The sequence below is a fragment of the Saccopteryx leptura genome, chromosome 1 (assembly GCF_036850995.1).
Source record: "Saccopteryx leptura isolate mSacLep1 chromosome 1, mSacLep1_pri_phased_curated, whole genome shotgun sequence".
NCBI lineage: Eukaryota > Metazoa > Chordata > Mammalia > Chiroptera > Emballonuridae > Saccopteryx > Saccopteryx leptura.
The window spans coordinates 161,542,350-161,564,173 of NC_089503.1; the positions used below are offsets into that span (position 1 = coordinate 161,542,350).

Genomic DNA, 21,824 nt, shown 5'->3' on the forward strand with positions numbered 1-21,824 from the left:
AAGAATGTTAATCACTGTGTCCTGGTGGGATTCTAAAGCCAGGTAATTATATTTTGTTTTTCTTAAACTTTTAATTCATGTTCCTTTAATGGGATGATCTATTTATGGAAATATATTATTATTATTTTTCCCAAGTATTTATTTCTGTGATGAACTATTAAAATCATTTGTAAACATGCAATTTATAATATCCAAGCAAAACATTTTGGATTTTGCCCAAAAGCAGAAAAAAATACAAACAAAAAAAATCTTCAATTGTTTTATTTGGTATTAATTAGACTTGTCAGAATATGATTTCATTTCTTGCCTGATCTTTTTCTTTTGCAGAAAAATCTGTCATTTCTCAACCAATATTTGTTTTCAAAAAGAGAGAACAAACTTTTAAGGTAAGATTAGGCTACTTTTCTTTCTTTGATTTTTACTTTGACAAAGAAAATTGTATTTCACGAAGCTAGCTATATTAAATGACATCCCTACTGAATAAGCTTATTCTCTTAGTATTTACTTAGCAAAAGAATGCCTCCAGAGTATTTATACAGTAGAGATTTACTGACAGCAATTTGGTTGAAATGGGAAGTCTGTGGCCTTGTCTCAAAGCTATGACATTTTTATACTAAATTATACACTTAGAAAAGTGTGGAACTGAAAAAGATTAGGAAAGCTAAGGCTCCTCATAGATTTCCACCACCAATCCAGCCTAAAACTGGGTATTAAATACTTTGTAAACTATGGTATATTATTCATTTATTTTTTATTTAGAAAATTAAATTTAATGGAGTGACATTCATCAATAAGAGTACTTAAGTTTTAGGTAAACATTTCTATAGCGTTTGAACTGCTGATTCTGTTGTGTGCCCATCACCCAAAGTCAAACCATTTTCTGTCATTGTATATTTGTCCCTCTTTACTCCCCTGCCCTACCCCCAGTAACCACTTCATTTTTATCTATGCCCATGAATCTCGTTTATATACCCCATCTATGTGTGAAATCATTTAGATTTTTCTGATTTACTTATTTCACAGTATAATGTTCAAAAGGTCCATCGTGTTGTTGTAAATGACATTATGTCATCATTTCTTATGGCTGAGTGGTATACCATTGTATATATGTACCACACCTTCTTCATCTAGTCCTCTGTGATATATTATTTAAAAAGGAATCTTAAGGACCCTATCTGTTTTTTTCAACATTATACTAAAATCTCTTGCTTTGAAAGACAATCGATAACATTAGTAGCAGTCACTTTACCTTAATTAGTATTTCCTTGTTATTGGTTCTTGCTTATGCAGGGAATGTATGTCACTACCCACAAAACTAACTAACCAAAGAACTCTTACCCTCCAAGCCCTTGTTGAAAAATCAGATTCATGGGCTCTACCCAGGGTCAACCACTTCAGCATCCTGAGAGCTGGTGTTTCAAAAGCTCCCGCAAGGGATTCTGCAGTCGCTGAAATATAAAACTGCTCTACCAGACTTGGCTTTTTTTGAATACATGCTTAGTGAGTAAAGGTGAGCAGCTTGGTCCTGGCCTGGCGAAGGAGACCTGGCTTGGAGAATTCTCTCAGAAAGTGACGGGGTGATGGACAGTTCAAATGCTAGGGGTGGAAGTCTGGTGTGAAAACAGCCAACAGCTCTCATCAGCAGCTTTGTTTCCTTCCAGAGACCCGCGGAAGACGCTCTGTATGAAGCTGCAGAACATGGTAATGATATAGACTTTGTATTTCAAAATCAATCTTACACAAAGAAAATAAGCAGGCACAAGCAGTTTGGCATGTGGCACGGCCTGTGTAAAACGTAATGTTTCTTTTTCGTGTTCAAACATGAGAGTGTTCTGTGCTCACACATAATAGGGTGTACAAATATTGTGTTATAAAATTGCACCCTGGAAATTTATATAATGTTACTAACCAGTGTTATCTCAATAAATTTTAAAAACCACAACATAAAAATGTAGCTTAAACTGCATTAAAACTCAAAATGAAAAAGCAATTTTATTAAAACATGAGGAAAAAATTCTTCAAAACAAAGACAGTCTGAGGAACTAATCCAGATGAAAGGATTAATCTGGACCATCACAGATGGAAGACTGACAATCACATGCTATTCAGGACTGAATTCTAGACTGGGGAGAAAAATGTTATAAAGGACATTATTAGTCAACAGACAGAGTTACTTTTGGTGGGTAGATAAGAGTATTACATATTATGTTGAATTTCTTGAAGTTGGTCATCATACTGGGATAATATAAGAGATATACTTATTCTTAGATAATGCACATTGAAATATTTAGGTATGAAGGGCATAATATACACAGCTTAATCTGAGGTGATTCTGAATAATATGTATATAGACAGAAAATGGTATCAAATGAGGCAAAATATTAACAATTGGTGAGTCTGGTTAAAGGGCATTAGACAATTCTTTGGACTATTTTTCCAACTTTTTGGTAAATTTGAAAATATTTCCAAATTAAAATAAAAGTAAAAACAAACATGAAAGTAGTCTGGTTTTTGTTTTGAGAGACGACTTGGGAGTCCCTAAGAACAGTGGTGTTAGCCACTCAAAAATCCCATGATTCTCTGCTGCTTTGCCTCAACATAAAAAAATTCTCTACACAATCTCAGAATTCAATTTCTTGCTGCAACTACTTGTTTCTGATGGCTTTATGCTAGGGTATATGACTTATCAGTTCATAATCACCAAGCTATGAGCCCCATTATTTAAAATTGTGCTTTAAGAGTTAACATGCTATCAAATGATAATTTGTGTAGACAAAAGGAAATGCTATTTATCTCCCTATATTATAGGTCGAGAATAATTTGTTATTGAAAGCAATTTTACCCTTCACATTGAATTTCTTGCAGAATGTAATAGTTTTTCCAGAAAGCGCATACGGTCTTCATCTTTTTCTTTGCACACTACAGATTCTCAGTTCCGAGGAGGTAAGTAGAGTGTTTGTTGACTGTCGGATGTTCACTGTTATGTGTATTTTGAGTATAAAATTTCTAAGAAACTTTTCAAATGAATAATTTTTAAAAATCTACCCACTGGATGGTGTTTAAAATATGTGGCTCTAGCCTGACTTGTGGTGGTGCAGTGGATAAAGTGTCAACCTGGAAAGCTGAGGTCACCGGTTCAAAACCCTGGGCTTACCTGGTCAAGGTACATATGGGAGTTGATGCTTCCTGCTCCCCCCCCCCTTGTGTCTCCCTTCTCTCTCTCTCTCTCTCTCTCTCTCTCTCTCTCTCTCCCCTCTCTCAAATGAATAAATAAAATCTTAAAATAAATAAATAAATATAAATAAATAAATAAATAAATAAATAAAATAACATACATGGCTCTATGAAGACAACAGTCTATAAAATGAATTGTACAGCAACTACATTCAATTGATCAACATTGAAGAATCACTGAAAGGACCAAAGCTAGCAATGGCTATTTTAGGTCATGGGATTGCAAGTGATTTGGTTCCCCCCCTCTTTGAATTTTGCTATGGTTACAGAGTTTCTGCATTCAGTCTCTATTAGCTTTGCAGGGAAAAGGGCTACTTTCTCCTAAGTAACTGTCTACTTAAATAAATAGATGTCTGCCTTTTAAAATGGCATTTTATTCTAAGAACTTCATCATAAGACTACTGCATTCTGAGTAAACTGGTGATGTAGTTTGCCTCTTTTCTCCACTCAAAGCACTCCAGTGGTTCCTTTTGTGATTGATTGCGTTGTCCTCTGCCCTGTAATGCAGCTATTCCTGTTTACGTCTGTCTCCTCCACTGTTTAATTTCTTGAGCCTGTCTTCATGCCCGATAGAGTCTCTTAAACAGAGTGAGCACTCAAAATTTACTGAGTTAAATAGAAGTTCATTTATAATCCCTACCAGATGCACACTTTATTTTTATTGACAAAATACAGATATTTTTTTTCTAAACAAGTATGTAGAAAAATTTCTGAAACAGCAAAAAATCCAAATCAAAAGAAACAAAAAGCCACTTCCTAATTGACTTCTGTTTGCAATCTGCTTTTAGTGTCAACCTTGTCCCAGAAGCGAATGAGATCATCATCCTTCACTGACCTCCCAACCTTCCCCCCTACTGGCCCAGGTAATAAAGAATTTCTAGAACCTTAAGCCTGACACTCTGACTTTTCAAAATCCATTCTCATTAATGATGATCTTTCTTTCTCAGGTACTATAAAATGCTGACATTTTAGTGGCATATGAAATAGAGGATTTAGCAAAGTATATATGGAAGAATACCTTAACAATACCACAAATTCAGACATCATATTTGTTTATTATTGGTGAAAAGTTTGAGCTTGGGTATTTTTTTTAGAATTTCATATTTATGATAGCAATATATTGTATAAGGCAGCCCTATAGAATAACCTGCTTAATTTTACTTATTTTTGTTCATGTCTATGGCTTATAATATATATATATATAGTATTCCAAATATACAGCTATGCTTTGCAGGGGTCCCCAAACTTTTTACACAGAGGGCCAGTTCACTGTCCCTCAGATCGTTGGAGGGCCGCCACATACAGTGCTCCTCTCACTGACCACCAATGAAAGAGGTGCCCCTTCCGGAAGTGTGGCGGGGGGGGGGGGGCGGATAAATGGCTTCAGGGGGCCTCATGCGGATGCCTGCAAGTTAGATTCTTATTCTAAAGTTTATGGTTTAGATTTATATTTTAAAGTTTAGAATATAATTTTTTGTATTTTTAACTAATTAAAACATTACTTCTTTTTAATTTGAAATTAATTATACTTTGCTAAGTAAAACTATTTTATTATACTAAAATCTTTGAAATGGTTGAAACATTTGCTACATTAATATGATTTATATTCTTGTGTGTTTTTGCTTCTACTGAACAATCAACTGCCTTTTGCAAGTGATGCTTACCACCAGAAATGAAAAATACAAACTTTTTCTGAATTATTAACTGATCCCCATCTACCTGGGAACCGCCAAATTTTCAAATTAATGAATTTATGTTTTTGTTAATCATTCTATGAATGATTAAGCAACAATTTGTCAGACACCTTTCAGATACAGAAGAGATGCTTTCTAACTTAAAAGGCCTCCTATAAACCTCACTGATACCTTACAGACATTAAGAGGAATCGGGGTCCTAATCCTAGAGGATTTGTTATATTGTATTTGTGCATAAAGCAAAGGGATGGTTTTCAGTTATCTAGATCAGTGGTCCCCAACCTTTTTTGGGCCACAGACCAGTTTAATGTCAGAAAATATTTTCACAGACCGGCCTTTAGGGTGGGATGGATAAATGCACAAAATAAAATTATGCGACTGGCATAAAAACTGTGGTATTTTTAAATATAATTGTCGAACTTACGAGACAAGCATCAAGAGTGAGTCTTAGATGAATGTAACAGAGGGAATCTGGTCATTTTTTAAAAATAAAACATCGTTCAGACTTAAATATAAATAAAACGGGAGTAATGTAAGTTATTTATTCTTTCTCTGCAGACTGGTACCAAATGGCCCACGGACCGGTACTGGTCCGCGACCCAGGGGTTGGGGACCACTGATCTAGATAACTGTTTTAATTTTTTTTATTTTAATCAGACAAAAAAACCAGACACACAGAAAAGGAAAGACTGAATAAAGAAACATTCATATTAGTAAGCACCATTCTTTGTATATATATGCAGAATGTTGGTGGTGTTGAAATGGAGAAAAGTTGTATAATTTTACATGGTCCATTCATTCATTTTTTGTTTTCAATTATAAAGATCATAAGCACCCTTTAATTGAATTTTGAATTAGAGAAGCAATTCTACTCCCAAGTGTGTAATAGGTTATAATACTTTGAAGAAGCAATTCTTATTCTTTTCTCATCTCCCTTTCTCAAATGCTCAATGGTTGCTGATTCTGCAATTTGCCACCAATAGGTGATCTCCTTGAAATGGATAGTAGTTCTGTTCTTGTAGCCACCACCACTTACACCACAAACACACTTCATAGAAAAATAACGTATCATAATGGTTTTATTTCTATCTTCGGATATTGTTAAAGTGGGGAGAGGGGCAGAATTTGCTAACAATTTTGTAACATTCTATAAGAAGAATATATCAATGCACACAGAGGGTTCATTATCAATTTAGATTTTGTCTCAGTAGAATTTGTCAATGTAGAGTTCGTCTTGGTGCTCTAGGTCATAATTCTAAAGACAGCCTATTCTGTTAGTGACCTAAGTTACACCTACATTTATGAGAGTAAACAGAACTATGTAGCAAAACTCACTATGTAGCAAAACTCATCCATTTTAGCAGGATCAGCACTTCCCTGTGCAAAGCCTGCTACTCTATTAGTACCAACAGTGACATCTACTGGTGAGTTCAGTGAAGGACTGTTAAAACCCAAAAAGTGCCGAAACTGACCCAATCTCAGATTTAAATTTTTCTAAATATTTTTTCTTACAGTGAAGAAAAATAATGTTTTTATGACACCAACTCTTGTGCAAAGGAATATTTACATGAACAGTGCAGAACAAGGTATGTAGTATTTCCATTACCAAAACCTCAGAAATTAGATTCACCATCTATATTTTAATCTGTATATGTGTGTGTTGGAGGAATGAGGTAAGGCTGAGTGATAAAACATGAATATATTTGAAGCCAAGTCTCATGGTCAAAATAAACAGTTATATTGGGTAAAATTTTGACTGGAAGTGAGTAGTAGGCAATTCACTGTCTAGTTTGTCTTTGCTTAGTTAATATTAAGCCCTCATTTAATTCTAACTTTGGGTAATAATCATTAAATTAATCAAAGATATGGAAGAAAGAAAAACTGGCCTTTAATTCTGTCCTGTTAAGGTCCTGTGCAACATCCTGACCATATTCTAAGACCCGCTATGTTGCAGACACCTCAAGGTCAAAGGTGTGAAAAAGTAAGACACAACGCATCCGAACATTGCAAGATTAAAGAAAAAAACAAAAATAAGGTAAAAAAAAAAAACTCTGCTTTAGCAGGACTGACCTCAATCTCCCACCTGTCTTTTAGTAGGCGGTTGTAAGTCCCGGAGCCAGAATTAGGGGCTGTCTGAGCTTTGTGCTGTTGCAGAATCCACGGCCGAGCTAGAAGAACACTTGGACTGGGTTGCAGGAAGCCCCCATTAAACTCATTTAGTGTGTCTCCTTAACTTGGAAGGTTGTTCCCAGGAACAGGTCTTGTGGTTTCTCCAAAGCTGCAAAGCTGAGTCTTAGAAGGTGGGAGCCCTAGTGGTCCTTGTTCCGGGGCACTGATCCCATGTAAGAACAGGGGGAGCAATGAGGTGGCAGAGGCCGGGAGTCAGGAGTTAGAAATGGGACCGAGATTTGCTGCATCCCCAACTGCTTGACCTCCTACTGTGGCTTTGCTGGTTTAGGTCACACCAGGGATCCACTCCAGGACCATCTTCGTGGATCACAGGAGCAGTAGAATTGGGAGGGTTTGGGAGACAGATAAGAATTCTCTCTTCCAACTGTTGTGGGCGGCTGAGTCATGCTTCATGGGCATTGTGCTCAGGCCATGCTGATAGGGGATGGGATGTTCTGTTGCTGTAGTTCTAGCTGTGTCCTCTGGAAGTGGACACTTGAGGGGAATGAGACACAAGATCAGTTAGTTACAATTTGAGAGTTAACCCCACCAGTCACTTATTTCCAGCTAAACTATCGAGGGCTGGTCACTTAGTTTTGTGTTGTTTTCCCTTACTGAACATGACAGCAACACACGGACTGTTAAAAATACAGTGATTGCATCAATTCAATGACAAACGTCAGATGTGTAGTAATCCTACCTCTGCTACTACCCATGCTTGCATTCCTGGAAGGAAGCACCCAACCTTCTCTTTCTGTGAGTGAAGTGAGGGAGTTGAACTCAGCATTTGCCAACATTTTTATATTTCGAAATCTTTATTTATTTATTTATTGGTAAAGATATAATTTCATGAGACCCTTTGTGAATTTTAAAAATCACTTTATCATTTATGCATGGTTTATGATGTGATTTTTAAGTAAAGCAAGTTTTAAATTTTAAATCAGTATATTATTAAAAGTTTTCACTTCTAATAATCATCACTAAATATTACTTAAATTCTTTTATATATTTAAGAAGTGATGTATGTTATTTAATTTTTTAATTTATAAGAAAAAGTATGATATATTGACTAATTTCTACAATGTTATGATGCATTTGATTTTGCAACAGCACTACCATAAGTTATAGATTAAAAATTTTTATTACATGTTATGATATCAAAGGTAGATTAATACTTCTTATTTGGTATGATTTTTTGAAATCTTTGTTGCATATTTAAATAATAAAATTTAATATATTTATCACATTTTCTACCTAAATGATTCAGCATAAGAGAAATTTTCAGGCTATTGTTTGTAAGCTTGTCTTCTTGAATAACTTATTAAGGTCATGAATAGAACTTATTTTTAATAAGTAAAAAGCCTAATTAAATATGCTCATCACTGAATTTTTTATTTAATGATGACCTATAAAGAAAAGTTAAATGTTATCTAAAAATTCTGACAAAATAAATGTAATTTATAGAGCCAGTGAAAATTTTATAGCACCATTATTTCTTGTTTCTTATTAACTTGTATATCAAAATCAGAGAATTTTTATTCATCTTGTTATCAGTAGCCACTTATTGTGATAATGTAAGCAATATATTTCTAAAAAACTACTTTAAGCAAGCTAAGAGTAAAAACTTTGATTTTGGCTGAAAGATAAATCCTTTGAGTGACTCAGTCATGAACATGTATTTGATCTCTGCTAATCAATTACACATATTCTCTTGATACATGTTTCTCAGCTCTCAAATTCTGTCATAATGAGAAAAGTGTTCAAAATTATTTCTATTGATAGATATAATATTAAAGTGGGAACAGACCCCATCTACCTTTAAAAATATGAGCTCCCTACAACAAATCTTTGCAAATATCTGGTAGGGAAAAGGAGATGTTCACAAAACATTGGAGACACTAGATAAGATCATTATAGGGTTTCTTCCAGTTTTAAAAGCACTCATTCCTTCATTTATACATTAATGCAGGTAATGTGCACATGTATATACACATCAGAGTAACTAATTGTTATGTTACCAGTCCAGAGTTTGTAGGTGAAGAGATGAAGTTTCCTTTCACATTGGATGGTGGTGATGGTGAAGCTCTTAGGATGTTTCCAGGGATTAGGCAGACCTGAAAGACAGATTTACTAATCTGAAAATGAGAATGAATTCCATTTGGCTAAAAAGGTAAAAGGAACAAAAAGAGTGGGATTTCTAAAATATTATAAAGTGTATCATCTCTGGAGTCAGATAGACTCAGGCTCGAATGTCAGCCCGTTCCTGATTGCCCAAGCCTAGCCCAGTCACTTACCTCCTAATTAGGTTAGTTTTTCATCTGTAAAATGAAGATAATAATAGATGTACAAAGTGTGTAGAGTTGTTGTGAGGAGAAAATGAGGTAACATACCTCTAATGCTCAGGGCAGTACTAGAACATAGAAAAATTTCAACACATTTAACTATAATGATTGTTTCCTTGTCTGATTCCCCCCGAGTAAGCAATTTAAATGAACTTTTTGATGGATTTCTTTCAGATTTCTGAGAGGAACTCTTGTTTGCTAAGTGACAACTTGCCAAGTGCCAGAATTTCAGTCCAGCTGTCTGCTAACCAAATTATTTTGGGTGTTACATCAATAGGGTAAGTAAGTGTTGTCTTTTCCTTCTTGCTTTCTTTTAGTGGTATATAACCATTTACTGAAAAATAATTTTCTCACATTGTAGAGATAAATTGCCAATATTTCTGTTGCAAAGGAGATTTTATAGAGAACACAAGTTTCTAACACTTTTCAAAGTCTCTAATATTTCACTATCATCATATTAATATTGGATTGTCTCCATTGCCTTGTTGATGTGGGTGAGAATATTTCAGACAGGTAGGCTACATTTGTATTTAGTTAGGCATTAATTATCTATTAGATTAGCCTTTCCTCCTCTTTTGCTGGCATTCATTTTTCCCTTCTTTTACGTTACTTTTGGCCCTATTTATTGATATAGGTTGGGTAGACAATAAAGAAAACAGTATATATGCAAAATGAAAGTTAATATGTACCAGTGCTGAAGGCACATTTGATCTGAGTGAAGATTGAAAATAGCATGGACATACCTGGACTCACGTGGTCAGGGCCAGTGTACGAACCACAGGACTCACCTACTGTGCACCCCGGTCCCACTGTGGACTCTGGAGTACATCTGCCTGCAGAGAGAAGCTGAATGTCTTTGAGTGTCTCATCATGCAAAACACTTTTAATATTCAAACAAACAAACAAAACATTTCTGGGAGATAAACAACAAATTAAGCCAATGCAAAGATAAGTATAGCTGACTAAATATATATACATTGGCTTTGCTTTTGCCCTGGACCTCTGATTGCTAAAAGCATTGGCGATTTGGGGAAGAAGAGAGTGGAGATTAGAGACTGGAGAGTCCGTGCTGGAAGAGCAAAAAGATAAGGGTTGGGCAGCCCACCTGGTTGATCACACAGTACAATGATGGGCACAGGACTTATGTGGACAGGTCTCAGCCTGGGTTGTAACAACTGTCAAATATTTTTACTATTTCCTGGAAAGTACGTGTCTCAATTTTTTCTTCATTTCTCATTAATTTCAGATAATCGAAAGTTAGCATTAGATGAATCTATTTACTTTACATAAATCTATTAAGTCATCTGATGATTTCTCTTGCTAAGGTTTAAAATGGCTTTATCCATACACTTAACATAGCAAATGCTATGGTAAATGATGCTGAAGTGAACATAGGGGTGCATTTATTTTTTTGAATTAATATTTTGGGTTTCTCCAGATATATAGTTATTTAAAGTAGCCAAGCTATGGAAGCAACCCAAGTGCTTAATAAACAAGTGAATAAAAAAAGAATGGTACATATATACAATGGAATATTACTTGGCCATAAAAAAGAACAAAATTTTACCATTTGCAACAGCTTGACTAGATAGAAAGGGTATTATGCTAAGTGAAATAAGTTAATCAGAGAAAGACAAACACCATGTAATTTCACTGATATGTGGAGTCCAAAGAGCAATATAAACAAACAAACAAAACAGAAACAGACTCATAGATACAGAGAACAGACTGATGGTTGCTGGGGAGGGAGTACTGGGTGAAAAAGGTGAAAGGATGAAAAATATAGATCAGTATTTACAAAACTGTCACAGGGATGGAAAGTACAGCACAGGGAATAGAGTCAATAATATTGTAATAACTATGTGTGGTGCCAGGTGGGTACTGAAAACATCAAGGGAAACACTTTATAAAATATATGATTGTCTAACCACTATGCTGCATACCTGAAACTAATACAAAATAATATTAAATGTAAACTATAATTGAAAAACATTTTTAAATTAAAAAATGAAAAAAATCATTGATAAAAGGAAAAATGCAAAAGGTACAACAAAATTTTAAAAAGCTATTAAACATGCACACACACAAAAATAAAATAACAAATGCCTATATCTTTTTCTTAGATGTCAATCAAATGAAGATAAGCATTCTTTTAAAAGCTGCAGTTCTGATTTCGTTTTTGGAGAAAACATGGTAGAAAGAGTTTTGGTAAGATTTTGGCAAATGTTTCTATTATTATGTAGAGAACTGTCACTTCAAATTTCTGAAGACAAGTTAATTAAAATAATGTTAAATTGGAGCATTTTCTTTAACTCCTAGGTTCAAAGGCATGTTTTCTTTCTTTAACTGGAAAGATTCCCCTGGGAAACTCGTTTTAGTGTTAGAATAATAGGAAGGATTCCACAGAGGAAGAAAATTGTATAACTGTAACATTATTACTGATGAGAAATACTAAATAGTTCTTGACTTGTATTAAACCAAAGGTACCCAAAGCAATCCCATAATGATCTGCAATAATTAGATAAGCTCAAGTGATAATAATATTTTAATATAGTTTTTCAATTGCATTTTTTATAACAAGATGAATTTAAAATCATTTGCCATTTTTTTTTCTCATTAACCACAACCCTCCCCTTCAAGCTCTCACGCTAAAAAGTGTTACTATAACTTTTGAAGGGCTAGATTTAAGAGGAAAATCACTTGCCTAGGGGAACAGACCTGCCCAGTGGAGAACTCCTGAACTATGATTACTGCCGTCCTTATCCAATAGTCAGTATCCTACTGCATGCGGCAGTTGCTGCTCTGCCCTCTTGGGCATGTCTGAAACAGCATTTTGCTGGGGCAAAAACTACAGCATCTACAGCAAAGTGAAAGCTGCAGAGCAAACGAGCCTCTGCCTTAGTCTGGTCCGTCACATCTTCAGACCCTTTCCAGCTTTTACCCAGACCAGAACCTTGGCTAAGGTCGGTCAAGATGGATAGCTTACCTTATGGCTGATAGTTACATGAAGGCCCCAAGGAGACCGTAGAGATTAAAAACCCGTGAAAGGACTCAGATTAATAAGAGGACCAACTCAGGAGGCCAGTTTATTCCAAGATTTTTAGGGCTTCCACAAATCAGTCACTTTTAAGATTTACTTTGTTCCCCACTGGCCTCAAGCTACACTTCAATTCCAAGAGTAGTGCCATGGCTTTTCAGTAGAGGCACCCTTCTGCCACTCCCAAATCGAAGGTCAACACCTGTAATCCCTGAGCTGCTGACCCACTCATTTGCATCCGAACCAGAATGGACCAGCTTCCAGAGTGAAGTTTCAGGCAATATATTCATTTAGGCACATTTACTTCATAACCTTTACTCCTAAATTTGGCACTGGTTAGTCACAGCTTCCTCACGATGTCACAGACAAAAGCAAAATACTTTCCAAACCTCATAGGATCAGCCTTAACATTCAATTCAATTTAACAAGTGTACTGTGCTCTTATGCTATATAAAACATTGCTGTTAAATGTCAAATTCGGCCGCATATTAAACATCTGGTGAACCTTTAAAGTATTTCTTATGCCTGGGCATCTCCCCGAGCCATTAGATCAGAATGCCTGTGCGTGAGGCCAGGTGTCAGGTGATTCTAACACATAGCCAGGTTGAAAACCACATGATCAAAGCTAAAGGAGTCCATATGCTAGAGGTGCTTATAGTCTTGTAAAGAGAGACAGATACCAGTACAAGGGAACGAGTCAGGATCATAGATTTACTTTGAGGCTGCATTTGTGCATATTTCTTATGGGCAGTTTACATTTGGCTTACAAAAGAACCTGAGATTCCTAACCTTTTAAGTTGATAAAACAGGGGCAATAGAGATAGATTGTATTTGTCCTCTAGTTAATCCTATAATCCTGTGGCATTGTGATTTGCAGGTCAGGGTATCCTCCTGACTTGTTAGCTGGTCATGGGTTTTTTAGAGCTAGTCATTAAGCTTTCTGTGCCTTAGTTTCTATTTTCTTAAAATGAAAACAATTACACCTATCTCTACCAATTTTGACAGAATATCTTGATGTTCAGTTAAATAATGTATAACAGGGGTCGGGAAACTTTCTGGCTGAGAGAGCCATGAATACCACATATTTTAAAATGTAATTCCATGAAAGCCGTACAATGACCCGTGTATGTTATACATTATTCAATAAAAATTTGGTGTTGTCCCGGAGGACAGCTGTGATTGGCTCCAGCCACCCGCAACCATGAACATGAGCAATAGGAAATGAATGGATTGTAATACATGAGAATGTTTTATATTTTTAACGTTATTATTTTTTTTTATTAAAGATTTGTCTGCGAGCCACAGGTTCTCGACCCCTGATGTAAAAGAATCTTTAGTTTATAAAGGAAAAAATATAAACCTAAGTACATTTCAATTTTCCCGGTTCTGCAGGGGGCTATTCATTATCATGGATGGCAGGGCAACTACTCAGTCTTTTTCATATAGACCTAGATTATAACACCTGTGCAGAGACCCACGAATGCAGCCTTAAAAGCGATTATTGGCAACAAGTGCCTTGGAGGAAAATTAAGGTTCTTTCTATGAAAATTGTAGAAGGAGGGGCAGGCCCCCTCTTGGCTTAGAAGCAAGAAACGAAAATACAAGGAAAAGGAGCCAGCTGGGGTAACAGAGTCAGCCAGTGATATCCCATAGTTACAATACAAAATGAGAACAGCAGGATCTGTCTGTAACTATGGCCAGTGATCCTTCCCCCTTGTTTACTCCACTGAAACTTTCCCTCCCCTCTCCTTGAGTCCTGGGAAACCTTAAACAAATGAATCACATGCACTTTGCTTAGATACTGTAAAGGTATATAACCTGTAAGAAAATCAACTTCGGGGAGCCCGTGTTTTGGAACTACAAACTCCATGTGCTCCGCTGGCTTAATAAACTCTCCTTCCTTTATTGATTGAGTTATCTGAGTGTCTATCCTCCTTTGAGTTGCTTCCTGCAACAAAATGATCTTTGAGACAGCTCAGTGGTTTCTCTGGATTATTTTATTTTATTTTTTAATGCAGTGCATAGAGACAGTGAGTTGCTGGGAATACTGAGATAACTTGAAATAGATAATAGTTACACCTCCTTATAGGTATCAGGTTAGTCTGGTGGTAGCATGGAACACTTGTTTGCTCCTTTTGGGCTCTAAAAGGTCTCCCATTGTCCCTGAAATAGGCTGGGGGTAACTGGATTGTTTCCAGAGGATCAGTACCAAGGTCCTCGGAGGGGAGGGAAGAAGTTCCCGTTCAGCACATAGGAAGCCCAAACAAAAACAGTTGGGTTTGTTGGCCCTGTGTTAAGACAGAAGAACAAAGATATCTTTTGGTTTATTGCAAATATATGAAGATAAAATACATCTTTTCTTCCCACTTAGGGTACTCAAGACCTCACCCAGCCTCAACTTGAAAATGATTCCCAAGCCAAGGAAAAACCATTCAAATCCACTCTAAAATCTCCTCTCAATTCTCCAAACTCAAGTAAGACTCATTTCATTTGTAAAACATTTGGTTCAACTGGTTTATTTCCTATTTTGCCATGTCGTTTGTTTATTATTTATAAAATACAGAAGCAATAGTCCAGTATTTTTAAATTTGTTGGTAAATATTAAAGCATATTCATATGGTTACATGCTATGGAAGCTTTTTAAAATTTTTGACATAATGATCTGGGGAATCATGGAAGAGATTTACCTAAACTCAAGAACTTTGGTTTTCTTGGAAACACTCATTATTATAAAAGGTGGAAGCAACATGTATTTAATAGGGGCCACAAAGAACATGCACAATAGATAAAATGGGGCCTTTTATGTGTTTTCCCCCCTATTTTCTCTTAGGAACAGGCACTATTGAAAATATATCCCTTATTGAATCAGCTGCCGCTCTCTCTTTTAAATCACCACCAGAATGCTTGCTGAAGAAAATTGATGTAATAACGGGGGAGGAAGCCGAGTATAATGTGCTAAAGGTCTGTATATCATGCATTGCTCCTGCTGGTAGCACTTACATATGTCGAGTAAAGTGACCATCAGCAAGGACATCTTTAAAAAAAAAAAGCAGAAATACAGTTTTTAAGAAGACTAAGCTGCTTAAATAAAAATGTTGATGCTTCTAAAAATTAAGCTAGTATTTTGTTGTATTCTTACAGTTGTACATGTAATTTGCCGAAAGATGAGTTGCTGGGTTTACAACCATGCACATTAGTTCCTTAGGAAGATGACAGCTCAAGATCCCTGTATATAATATAACTTCAACCTTGTGTTTTATACTTTTCAACCTGCTCATATAATCAGTGCTATTATCATATGATTTAAAAATTCAATTTACACTGAAGGTTTTTAAGTGCTGATAAGAGGAATAGATTTTAGTTCAAGATAGTAAAAGAATTTTGTTTTCCTTTTGAAAGTTTTTAAGCAAGTTGTGAATGTCGTGTAAATGAAGAATTTCACAGATGTAGTCCACAGCGTCATACGTAGGATTTGAATGTTGAGTGGTCTAGGTATCAGCCTAGGGGTATGAAACATAATTACTGTAACTGAATCATTTTTTAACAAGACAGATATCCTTTTGTTTCTACATCTGCTCTTCCTCCAAACTCTCTCCTTTTCTTTTCTCCCACAATCTACTAATACATTTACTATACAAGGGTGTTTCAAAGCATACGTTGGATCAGATTATCCCTGGCTTTATTGACATAATCACTAGGGGTGAGACACTGGCATGCTGCATTTTTAACATGTCATCCAGGTGATTCATGTACACAGTGACATTTGACAATTTCAAATTATAGTAGGGTATCTGGTATCACATCTCAGTTCTCATGCTATAGTCTTTAAAATATTTTAAACACACAAACAAGTTCCATGACTTCTTTACTTTCAAATAAACTATATGGCTGAAATAACATTAAGTTTAACTTAAAAGTTGGTGTATATAGATATATAGGGTGGGGCAAAGGTAAGTTCACAGTTATTTGTTGGCAAATAATAGAATAATTAATAAATAAACATATAAGAATAAACTGTATTTGTGTAATCACAACTGTAAACCTACTTTTGTCCCACTCTGTATTAAGTGAAAAAGCAATATACAGAAAGTACAATATTCTACCATTTACAAAAAAAGAGTGGGAATGTATATGTATATTGACATGTATATACACCTACATATCTCTGGAAGGACAAACAAAATATTAGCAATAGTGGTTATTCGTTACAGGAGGTAGAAAATACAGATGAGAAACTAGGGTTGGAGACGTTTGAACTATTCAGAAGGTCTTAAAAGTTAAATAATATTGAAAAGCTGATCTATAAATCATTAACAACTGTCATGCTGGTAAAAGATCAAACAAAAGTATAGGAAAGAATTTGAAAAAACTTTCTGTATATTTGACATTTTAAAATATTGTCCTCTAGATCAACTGCAAGCTTTTTATATTCAACAAGACAGCGCCGTCCTGGATGGAAAGGGGCCGAGGAGCTCTGAGGCTGAATGACTCAGCAAGCAGTGACTGTGGAACTTTCCAGTCACGACTAAGTAAGGAATCATTCTGTAAAGCAGGGTGCTATTTCTCAGGGTAAAATTTCCAATATAGGTGCATACTATTTTTCTGGAGATGTGTTATAAAATATGTTCATAAATCAGACCATTGAAAACAATCTCATTTCCAATATGTGACAGGAGCTTCCTGTTTAGAGTACACAGGTCCCAGTTCTGGGTCCCCCACTGACTAACTCATGACCTTGGACAAGTTGCTTAACCTCCCTGTGCCCTAGTTGTATCATTTTAAAATGGGGGTAATAGTATTCCATGACTTATTGAGTGATTGTGAGAATTCAGTGAGATACTGTACAGAACGTACCTATGACAGAGCCCACCACATACCTAAATAGAAATCCGTTATTATTTAAAGAAATAGAAATGAACAAAAATCTATTCACCACTTTCATTACCACAACAATATACAAATTATCTAAAAAAAAAAAAGGAGAAAATAGTTTTTTAAAAGAGAATAATTGCCTTATTCTTGACTCTTGCTGTTGTAAACATGGTGTGTGGGTCGGGATGAGGGGTTCGTTTCCAAGGAAATAAAGGTGTGTGATTATTGAATCCGGCAGAGACAGTGATGGCTGGAATCTGGAGTCAGTCAAACTGAAAGGCTCATGAGGTTTGAGGTTTTGGCTTTTGGAAAGACACATCGGCCCTTGTTCAGAGGTGCAGACCAAAAGTGAGCCCCAGAAGAGAGAGATCTGGGGTGGGCAGAAAGGCTTGGTTGACTGGTCAACAACATTAGGTGGTCCGAGCTGTGGAGGAGACCACAGACAGAAGCTGCACCTACATATACACGTGTTTGCTGAGTGTCAGGTATCGAGCTCAAGAAACAGATAAGGAATAGAATTCGGACTAAGAGAACAGCCTTCACGTCTGTAATTGGCAAACAGGTTTCTAGGTAACCCAACCAAGTATTATCCTGGGACAGGTGCTGGTTGTTTTTCTACTCTGGTTAAATTCCACTCCTCCCCATTGCCTGCCAAAAGAACCCACAAAACAACTTTTACTTTTCATTATACAGGAAAAGCATGTTTGTTATAGAAGACAGAGAATGGATAAACAAAAGGAAAAACTTACAGGCCTATTTACTTGTAATAGCTTCTGTTAACAATATATTTTTTTAGACTTTATTTTCTATACACATAAATGTATATATATATTTTGAAATTTTTGTTTCATGTTGTTTATATTGCTTTGCAACCTGATTTCTTCTTTTTACATAGTATACCATGATCACCTCTCCACATCAATAATTACTGTTCTTCAGTATTCCTAAAGGGTTCATAATACCTTGAGTAGCTGTACCATCATTTATTTAACTAACCCATTTCTGAATGCTTAAAGTTTTTGTTTCAGTTTTCTCTGTTTTAAACAATTCTTGGATAAATTCTTTAGACCACTAGGTCCTCGAAGGAGTTCTAAACTTTTCATCATTTTAAATATTATAGTAAAAAGTATATAATTCAAGCATTTTGACAATAAATCCTCTAATAAAGTCCAATTTGAAAATCAAGTTATGATCTAGTCAAACTTAGTAGTGAAAATACAATCTGAAAAATAACTGCAAGATTTACCTTGCTTTCAACAGTACAAAATTCCCCTGGAAGGTTAAATCAACTGTTCCTTAGTCTGATGTACCAACTTTCTATTTCAGTTATGCGCAACCAGGGCAGCCTGAGGCTGGTTCTCAATAGCAAACTCTGGGCTCAAATGGAGATTCAAAGAGCGAACCACCAAAATTTACGAATAACAGCTACTGATTTAGAAGACTATAGTATCAAAGTGTTTTTAATTCAGGTATGTAAGAAATTCCAGTGATAGAGAATTACCCACTCTACTATATTTCTAGATCTTTGTAATTACTAATTTGTTTTTTCTTAAGTTTCATGATAATAACCTGTATTACTGCCAAAATATCAGGCATTCATTTTGGTTGTTCATAGTTTAATACAAGATCTAAATTTTACATGAAATTTAGATATTAACACCCAAATCTATGGTAATCAGTTGGTACCTGTCCCTAGACAGTTGTATTGGTATATACCATTGAACGTCTACATTTTCTCTTCACTACTGAAATTGTGTCAACAATCATACAAAGTTACTAAAGAGACTGCCGTCAGGAGTGACTCCCAGGAAGCTAGCAGAATCCACAGCCTGATGCTTATGCTGAATGCTGAAACTGAGGCGGCTTTGAGATCAGTGGAAAGGGATAAGCGAGGAATGGAAAAACACAGGGCTAGCAAGTTAGCCAGTCCAACAGCAAATTCCAATTCTGCACGAGTCAGTCTCCAAGGAAGCAGGATAGGGAGCACAGCTTCAGCGGTTCCCTGCAACAGGAATGCTTGATTTTAAATACAAGATATCCAGGCACAAGAGAGAGAACTGGCAGGAATCAGGTCAGGAAAAAGACTGGGTCTCCCCTTTGGGTTGAGACCCGAGAAGACTGGAGAAAACTGAGTGCCCAAGGGACTCAGGTGGAAGGTAACAATACACGTAAATTGGCTTCCACAGAGTAATGAAAAACAAAAAAAGTTGGCAAGTGACCATCGATGAAAAACCAAAGGTTTTATTAATTACCAGTAAGTGCACTGTTAGGAGTAAATGATGTAGAGTATTAAGGTGTTAGAGTAAGATGATGTCCAAACCCTGTTTTTATCTAGGGAGATGATACTCTGCCAAGCCAGATCACCTGACTTTGGGTCAGGCAGCCTGCCTGGGCAGAGACAGAGAGTGAAACTGTAACTATGGTTGTCTCTGCTGTTCAGTATCAGACCCATGATGTCTTTTTAAATTGCGGGATATTTTTTTTTAGCAATAAGCAAATAAATGAAAATAAAAATCACCCCAAATTTCACTCCCAGAGATGGTCATTATTCACATTTGGCTTTATACTGTATTTAGTTTATATACAGTGTGTCCGTAAAGTCATGGTGCAGTTTTGACTGGTCACAGGAAAGCAACAAAAGACAATAGAAATGTGAAATCTGCACCAAATAAAAGGAAAACTTCCACAGTTTCATACCTGTTCAACGCAGTTTGATGTGGGCTCATGCACAGATTTTTTAGGGCTCCTTAGGTAGCTATCCTGTATAGCCTCTACAGACTCTTCACTGACTGATGGCCTACCAGAACGGGGTTTCTCCACCAAAACTGCCGGTTTCCTTCAACTGCTTATCCCACCGAGTAATGTTATTCCTATGTGGTGGCACTTCGTTATAAGTGCGCCGATATTCACGTTGCACTTTGGTCACAGATTCAAATTTAGCGAGCCACAGAACACACTGAACTTTCCTCTGTACCGTCCACATCTCGACTGGCATGGCCGTGGGCTGCTCCGCTGTATACCCAGTGTTACGTTACCATCTGCGTATGCACACATGCTGCCACATCATCCTACAGAAACTGGGAGGGTTTTCCTTCTATTTGGTGCAGATTTCACATTTCTATCGTCTTTTGTTGCTTTCCTGTGACTGGTCAAAAGTGTATCATGACTTTACAGACACACTGTACATAGGCACCATACTGTATGACCTTCAGGCAAGGTAGTTACCCTTCCTTAACGTGACTTTAGTCATCTGCAAAATGAAGATAATAATAATATACTTTATAAAGTGATTGAGAAGATTAGATAGCTAATATTTGATTGTAAAATACATATATACAAACTTCTTTTCATTTATCAATTAAAATAAGTGTTTTTGTGTCATTAAATAGTAGTTCATGCCCCAAAAGTTCTTTTAATGGGTGAAAAGAATTCTTTTGTATTATGTATCATAATTTATTTCATTAATCCCACTTTGTTAAATAATTATTTACTATATTTCATTATTATAAATTCTTTAAGGAGGCTGAAAGAAACTCTCTGTGGACATACCTGTAAATATTCTTGGGAAAAGGTTAAGGTTTTGGCTTGTCTTAACAAATTTCTCTTCAGAAAGACTGAACCAATTTTCATTCTCACCAGAATTTTCTTATGGTATCTCCTCAGAATTATCGTTTTTATGCAGTGTAAACTTGTTATTCAAAAAATATCATGTTATTTTATTTTTAATTTCTTGTTCTGAATTTCTAAAATGAAAACATCTGAATGAACTTGTCAAAAGGAAATAAATATATCAACTAATGAAAGTCATATTTAAAATTTAATGTAAGAAAGTCAAGGAGCAGAATGGTGTTTATAATTCAATTACAGATACTCTTTCAATATTTGTTATTAATTAGGTTACTAAAGAAAAATTACACCTTTGTACATGAAATAAAAGTTAAATTAATCAAGTCAACAAATACCTAACTCTGTAATATTGAATACAATATGAGAAACAAAAGTATTTTATTGCATTTATATTTAAGTTTCTCCCCACAAAGTATTTAAGGCAACATAAGAATATGCAAATAAAAAATATATACTGTACTTTACGACTGTTCTCTCAAGAGTTGGGATATAGTTGGTCAGTTCTCAGTTCTGGGTTTTAACATGTTTGATAACTCTCTGGAGGGTTAGCAAAGAGAAGAATTTTCAATATTTTCTTTAAAATTGTGAAAAGATACAGAAACATAAACTACTGACATGTTATATTAAAGAGCACCGAGTTAGAGGACAAAAATCCAGAATCCAAGTGCCAGCCAATTTGCCAACTAGCTGTGTAAATTCAGACAAGTCATTGTACCTTTCTGAGCCCCAACATCTGTAAAAGGAAGAGGGAAACAAGAATATGTTGAATACCTGTGGTATGTGCCTTTGCTAATATAAATGGAATAAATAACTATAGTTTTATTGTAAAAATTAGGTAAAGATATACCT

General features: G+C 35.7%; 1 protein-coding gene across 2 annotated transcripts in view; it reads left to right on the forward strand.

The window, feature by feature from the left end:
• The window catches only part of RANBP3L (RAN binding protein 3 like), a 42,591-nt gene that overhangs the window by 16,407 nt on the left and 4,360 nt on the right, over nucleotides 1-21,824 (forward strand). The window contains exons 2-13 of one of the 2 annotated variants that reach the window (XM_066379027.1): nucleotides 328-386; nucleotides 1,662-1,701; nucleotides 2,866-2,943; nucleotides 4,023-4,097; nucleotides 6,443-6,514; nucleotides 6,836-6,963; nucleotides 9,614-9,717; nucleotides 11,563-11,647; nucleotides 14,848-14,950; nucleotides 15,307-15,437; nucleotides 16,885-17,005; nucleotides 18,675-18,817. In XM_066379027.1, the coding sequence (XP_066235124.1) occupies nucleotides 328-386; nucleotides 1,662-1,701; nucleotides 2,866-2,943; nucleotides 4,023-4,097; nucleotides 6,443-6,514; nucleotides 6,836-6,963; nucleotides 9,614-9,717; nucleotides 11,563-11,647; nucleotides 14,848-14,950; nucleotides 15,307-15,437; nucleotides 16,885-17,005; nucleotides 18,675-18,817 (1,139 nt within the window). The remainder of the gene's footprint in view (nucleotides 1-327; nucleotides 387-1,661; nucleotides 1,702-2,865; nucleotides 2,944-4,022; nucleotides 4,098-6,442; nucleotides 6,515-6,835; nucleotides 6,964-9,613; nucleotides 9,718-11,562; nucleotides 11,648-14,847; nucleotides 14,951-15,306; nucleotides 15,438-16,884; nucleotides 17,006-18,674; nucleotides 18,818-21,824) is intronic. The other variant, XM_066379036.1, reaches the window with a different exon arrangement.